This window comes from Urtica dioica, chromosome 6 (genome assembly GCF_054948205.1).
Source record: "Urtica dioica subsp. dioica isolate 48M chromosome 6, U.dioica_male_clone48M_v1_H2, whole genome shotgun sequence".
Lineage (NCBI taxonomy): Eukaryota > Viridiplantae > Streptophyta > Magnoliopsida > Rosales > Urticaceae > Urtica > Urtica dioica.
Genome location: NC_142761.1, coordinates 39,260,217 through 39,265,832, shown reverse-complemented (window position 1 = coordinate 39,265,832; position 5,616 = coordinate 39,260,217). Strand labels below are relative to the sequence as shown.

Genomic DNA, 5,616 nt, shown 5'->3' with positions numbered 1-5,616 from the left:
GTATTTTCCTTTATTTTCCTTATGTTTCATGGCTATATAAAGTCATTTACTTGTACTTTTATCATTCAAGTTTTGGAATAAACATTTTCACTCTCAATCATTCAAGATGAGAGTTAGTTTTCTCAATTCTCAAATCCAATTTCTATCTATCCTAACCTAGAAATGTAATAATCCGAAGGATAGAAACCCGTGTTTTTCGTGCCGCTTATGATTTCGCGCACCATTACTCTGAAGCTAAACACATCAGATTTCATGGAAAAGTGACCGTCCATTGCATACTCGGGAGAAATATATAACCACTATTTTCAACGTTCAACCACAATCTAATTAGTGGATAGAACAAGAATTTTGATAAATATTTTTCTTGCAGGTGACTCAATGATGCCAAGGAAAAGAGCTAGTAATGAACTTACTAGGTTCCGACGATCCGGTTGGTGTTTGCATGAGATTCGTTCTCTCCGAAGATTTTTGCTGTTCCAAAATCTGATATTTTTGGATTCATGTTGTTGTCTAACAATATGTTGCTTGTTTTGAGATCTCTATGGATAATCTTCAATCTCGAGAACTTGTGAAGGTATAGAAGCCCTTGAGAAATTCCTTCGATAATATTCATCCGTAGTTTCCAATTGAGTAACACTTGTTTTGTTTCATCTGTCACAAAACATTTCTCATTTTTTACCTGACATTTTAGAATACAATATATGAAGATGAAAGCTAAATCATGAGTGGTGTGTGACAAACCAAAAAGGAAAGTGTCCAAGCTTTTGTTTGGAAGATCCTCGTAAACTAACAGTTTCTCTTCTCCTTTGATGCAACAACCATATAGCCTTACAAGATTTCCATGTTGCACTTTCGATATCAACTTAACTTCATTTTTGAACTCCTCGGTTCCTTGAGAAGATCGTTCAGAAAGTCTTTTCACTGTGATCTCTTGCCCGTCGACCAATTTTCCCTACAAGGATGGCCATAAAAACTCGAATAATTTTTCAATTCAATGCAATGAAATTCACATTGTTTATATGGAATTTAATCATACCTTATATACAGGCCCAAAACCACCTCGACCAAGTTTATTTTCCTCGGAGAAGTGCTCTGTAGCAGCCTCTTTTATTTTATTAGCTGTTGAGGTTTTACTTTTTGTTAAGTAGTAGGAGTCTTTATTTAAGAAAAAAAAGCCCTTTAAGAAAAGTCCTGTTGTAATTTGATGACCTACCTATAAATAGGTCTCTTTTCATTAATGAAAACCATCTTTCAACCAAAATCAACTTAGTCTTTCTCTGAAGAGGAGAGACTAAGTTTGTGAAAGACTAACACTTTTTAATTACGAATTTTCCATTAATCACGCCTCCCGTTATGAGATCTCAGTCCCGGGCTATATCAGCTCACTACCCACAACCCATCTTCTATTTAGAAAGCTCATATGGACAACCATAAAAAAAATGTTTCAAAAGGTAATACAATGCAGTTCACAATTTTAAATCAACGACAATGTTTTGTTAACTAATATATATCGCCAAGTTATGGTTTTTAATTTCTTCTTACAAAATGAAATAAGCATGGAATATAAACCATGGAGTTGGAGTGCTATCGAGTGTATGTGGTTGTAATTGTGACACCGTTTACAGAGGAGGACTCCATATTGTCTGTTGGAAGATCAGAGATGTTTGATTGTCTCAAATCTGGAAGATTTGTTGCATCATTTCCAAGAAGCATAGACGCGACATCAGTCATGTTTGGTCGATCCTCTGCGCTCTCTTGCACGCACAACAACGCTATATGAATGCATCGTTCAAATTCAAATGTTGAGCAATATGTTTCGGCCAATATTGGATCCATTAGCTCCAAACTCCTTTCTTCTTTCCACAAATTCCATGTCTGCAATTTGCAAGGTTTTATGAGGAGTTAAAGAGAGTGATGAAAGAATTGGAGGATGTATTCTAACTTACATGTTTTGTTAAGCTTAGAGACTGATCCGAGTGATCGAAACTTGTGTTTCTCTTGCCACTTATGATTTCTAGAATCATGACTCCGAAGCTAAAAACATCAGATTTCACAGAAAATAGACCGTACTGGGCATACTCGGGAGACATATAACCGCTGTTTTCAATTTTCAAATAAAATTTGATTAGTTTGCAGATGCTAAATACTTTGTTATATAAACATTTTTTTGGTATAATGTTAATAAATGCAGAGAAAACTTATATTGAACTTACTATGTTCCAACGATCCGGTTTGTGTTTGCACGAGATTCGTTGTCTTGGAATATTTTGGCTGTTCCGAAATCTGATATTTTTGGATTCATATTGTTGTCTAACAAGATGTTGCTAGTTTTGAGATCTCTATGGATAATCTTCAATCTCGAGAACTTGTGAAGGTATAAAAGCCCTTGAGAAATTCCTTCGATGATATTCATCCGTAGTTTCCAATCGAGTAACATTCGCTTTGATTCATCTGCCATAAAACCTTTCCAATTATATAACAGGCTTGTAAATCTTGTATATGAAGAACATAGAAAAAGAATGAAAAGTGTAACGAACCGAAAAGAAAAGTGTCCAAGCTTTTGTTTGGAAGATACTCGTAAACTAACAGTTTCTCTTCTCCTTTGATGCAACAACCATATAGTCTCACAAGATTTCTGTGTTGCACTTTCGATATCAACATAACTTCATTTTTGAACTCCTCGGTTCCTTGAGAAGATCGTTCGGAAAGTCTTTTCACTGCGATCTCTTGCCCGTCGACCAACTTTCCCTACAAGGATAGCACATAAAAACTTGAATAAATTTTCAATTCAATGCAATGAAATTCACATAGTTTTTATGGAGTTTAATATCTTACCTTATATACAGGCCCAAAACCACCTCGACCAAGTTTATTTTCCTCAGAGAAGTGCTCTGTAGCGGTCTCTATGGTGGAAGACGCGAACATAGGTAGTTCATTATCTGTTTTTCCTTTTATCATTATATCATGTGATCCACTTCCATCCATTGCTGCTATACTAGTCCCAAGTTCTGCTAGAAATTTCTGTGTGTCTTGACCTATATCGTTTTGATTGCTTTCTGATTTCCCTGTGTATTTGATTTTATAGCCAAACAACACCATTAAACTCATGCTCTGATTTACTCAAGATCTTGAACGAGTTTTTGACAAATGTAATACCTTTAGAGAAGCAGTATTTCCATAGGATATAGCATAATGAACATGTTAGACCCAAAGAAATAGCTACACCGACAATAACTACTCGTTGCCGGTTCTTCTTCAATGGAGATCCTTCAAAAAATGAATATTCAGAGACAGATATTAAAGATATTTATAAAGAAAAAATTATATACTGAAGCTTGGTTTCAGCAGTTATATTTGAAACTTAATAGATTCCATCATTATCATCATCAAACTTGGACAGATAACAAAAAAAAAAAAAAAAAAAAAAGCTTGGTTTATATAAAACTTGCTATACCTTTAGTGTTGCGGACGTAAATCTGCTTCGCGACTTCATTTTCAGATGGATTATACCTATCTCCCGTGGATAAGTCGCAGCCCGTTCCATCGGGCGAGGAAGAGGCATAAGCCTTACAAGAGCAGTCATTACGACATTCCTGTTCACAGTCACTCAGACTCATACTGACATTTTGTGAACCAATCCATGAATTCATGTTTGCGATTACGCCCACGAATTCATCACCGGCACTACATTTTGAAGCTTTTTGCTCTATGCAACCTTTGGAGTTATCTTCCTTTTGTTGATCACAGACCACAGCCGCGCTTAATGATAAAGTTCTGCCGCCGTTCTTTTGAAAAAAGGAGCGTATATTCCCGGTAGAATTTATATCAATCCATGAGAATTCATAATGCATAGTTTCGTAGGAAAAGTAACTTTCATTTTCATTTGAGGTGTAGCTGAACTTTATGCGAGTCCCGTCATCCTCCCAAGGGATGCCACTCTGATTCTTGTCATTCCAGGTCGGGCAGGGCTGCGCCAGTAAGGAATCCCTCTCCGCCGAACTTCGAGTTGTTTCGTGTTGTTTGGGTTGACTCCCAGTGTGAACGCTCCGGAAGATGGAAGTTGCGGGCTGATCCACGAGGTGAGGAATCGATTCCGAGTTCGACTCTTCAAGTCGAACAAGCCGATCTTCATGCCCGGGAGAATCGTGTCCGTCGGATGATCGAAGCTCTGCCACACGATCTGTTGACCGGCTTTTAGGACAAGATTTCCTGAGTCGAGAAGCACGAGAGTCTTATTCGGATGCATCGCAGGTTTGCCTGAGTTGATGGTGAAAGAGGCTCCTCGGTCGTTGCTGATCACCATGTGGCCATCCCGAGTGAAATTGAGATATCCCGAAGTGTCATCTAATGGATTTTCTCTGTTCGCAATCCAAACCATCTTGTTTTCCACATCTGCCATGAACCGGATAGACAGATGGGACTACATGAGAGAGGGGACCAGATTGTACAAAGACATGGACCGGCTCACGGCGTTCGCAAAAGGGATGAGCACGTGGGCCAGATGGGTTGACCTCAACGTGGACCCTTCTCGCACCAAAGTCTTCTTCCAAGGAATTTCTCCCACGCACTACCAGTAAGTAAATCACCACGCACTACCAATTCAAAAGAAGAAGATGGATGAGGCCGTCCTCGTCTTAAAGAAGCTCGAGCAGTGCCGGGGCAACAAAGAGTTGATCTCGGAGGCATTGAAGGGGGATATTTTCCACTCGACCGGCGAACTCAAAGATACTGAGGATGACATTGCTCAGTACGAGGCTGTTGGAATTGATCTAGGGTTTAAGAAAAAGATTAAACGCTTCGGGAAGCGGCGGAATTTTAAAAAATTTCTTTTCAAGTAAAAACAGTTTTTACTAACCTAGACAACGAAGCAAGTACATGTAATTAAAAACGAATATGAGCTAAGAGTTTACTAACCTTTCTTAAAGCTTGAACTTTGAAGAAGCTTTTGGAAAGTTTGCAACACTCGTCTCCCCTCGCAGCACATCTCTCTTTCTTTCCTCGGCACCTCGAGCAACCACGAAAGTTTCTATCACTAAATCACTCGAAAAGAAGGAATCAGTGAGTGGGCACTTTTAAACACTACGACTTAAGAACGAGTCTTGAAGTCGCAGAGCTAAACTCTAGGTCAAATGAGGACCTAGGTGCCAAAACAAAATCGAAAATAAACTAGAGAGAGAGAGAGGAGTTCGGCCAAAGTTCTAGAGAGAGAGTCTCTCAAATCTCTTAAACTTGGATGAATGAAATGTGAGGAATGAGGCTCCTATTTATAGGAGGAGGATTACCTTCAAAAGGTAGTTTCCTCTTTTCCTATTGCCTTGCACGTCCAACATGCCTCATGAAGGCTTAGGATTTGTTTCCTCATTTGATTTCCTCTTAGTTGGCCGAAAATGCACTTTCCTTCTTAAGGAAATTTGTTTCCTCTTTTTCTTTTGGCAAGTATCTTCATACATCAATGCACAAAATAAACTCTCTTTCCCACTATGGCATGAACGAAATTCAGCCTTATTTTCCTTGGGTTGGACGAAATTTGAGCTTCTAGAAGGAGCTTCTAGATGTTTCTTCATTTGTTCATGACAACATAAGAAAAACCCATTAAGAATTTTCAAGTAAAATTCT

General features: G+C 38.4%; 2 protein-coding genes across 2 annotated transcripts; both read right to left on the bottom strand.

Annotated features, from left to right (window-relative positions):
* Positions 1-303: 303 nt before the first annotated feature.
* LOC149394040 (G-type lectin S-receptor-like serine/threonine-protein kinase B120) lies at positions 304-4,411 on the bottom strand. Its single transcript, XM_089617345.1, has 8 exons — positions 3,455-4,411; positions 3,157-3,267; positions 2,836-3,065; positions 2,538-2,748; positions 2,214-2,451; positions 1,947-2,097; positions 742-1,875; positions 304-651 (listed from the first exon to the last, which is right to left on the bottom strand). Exons 1-7 carry the CDS (start codon positions 3,849-3,851, stop codon positions 1,585-1,587), a joined length of 1,629 nt encoding a protein of 542 aa, XP_089473471.1. The 5' UTR covers positions 3,852-4,411; the 3' UTR covers positions 304-651; positions 742-1,584.
* On the bottom strand, positions 3,902-4,399 carry LOC149394041 (G-type lectin S-receptor-like serine/threonine-protein kinase At1g67520). The gene has a single exon (XM_089618245.1). It carries the CDS (start codon positions 4,397-4,399, stop codon positions 3,902-3,904), a length of 498 nt encoding a protein of 165 aa, XP_089474371.1.
* Positions 4,412-5,616: the final 1,205 nt, after the last annotated feature.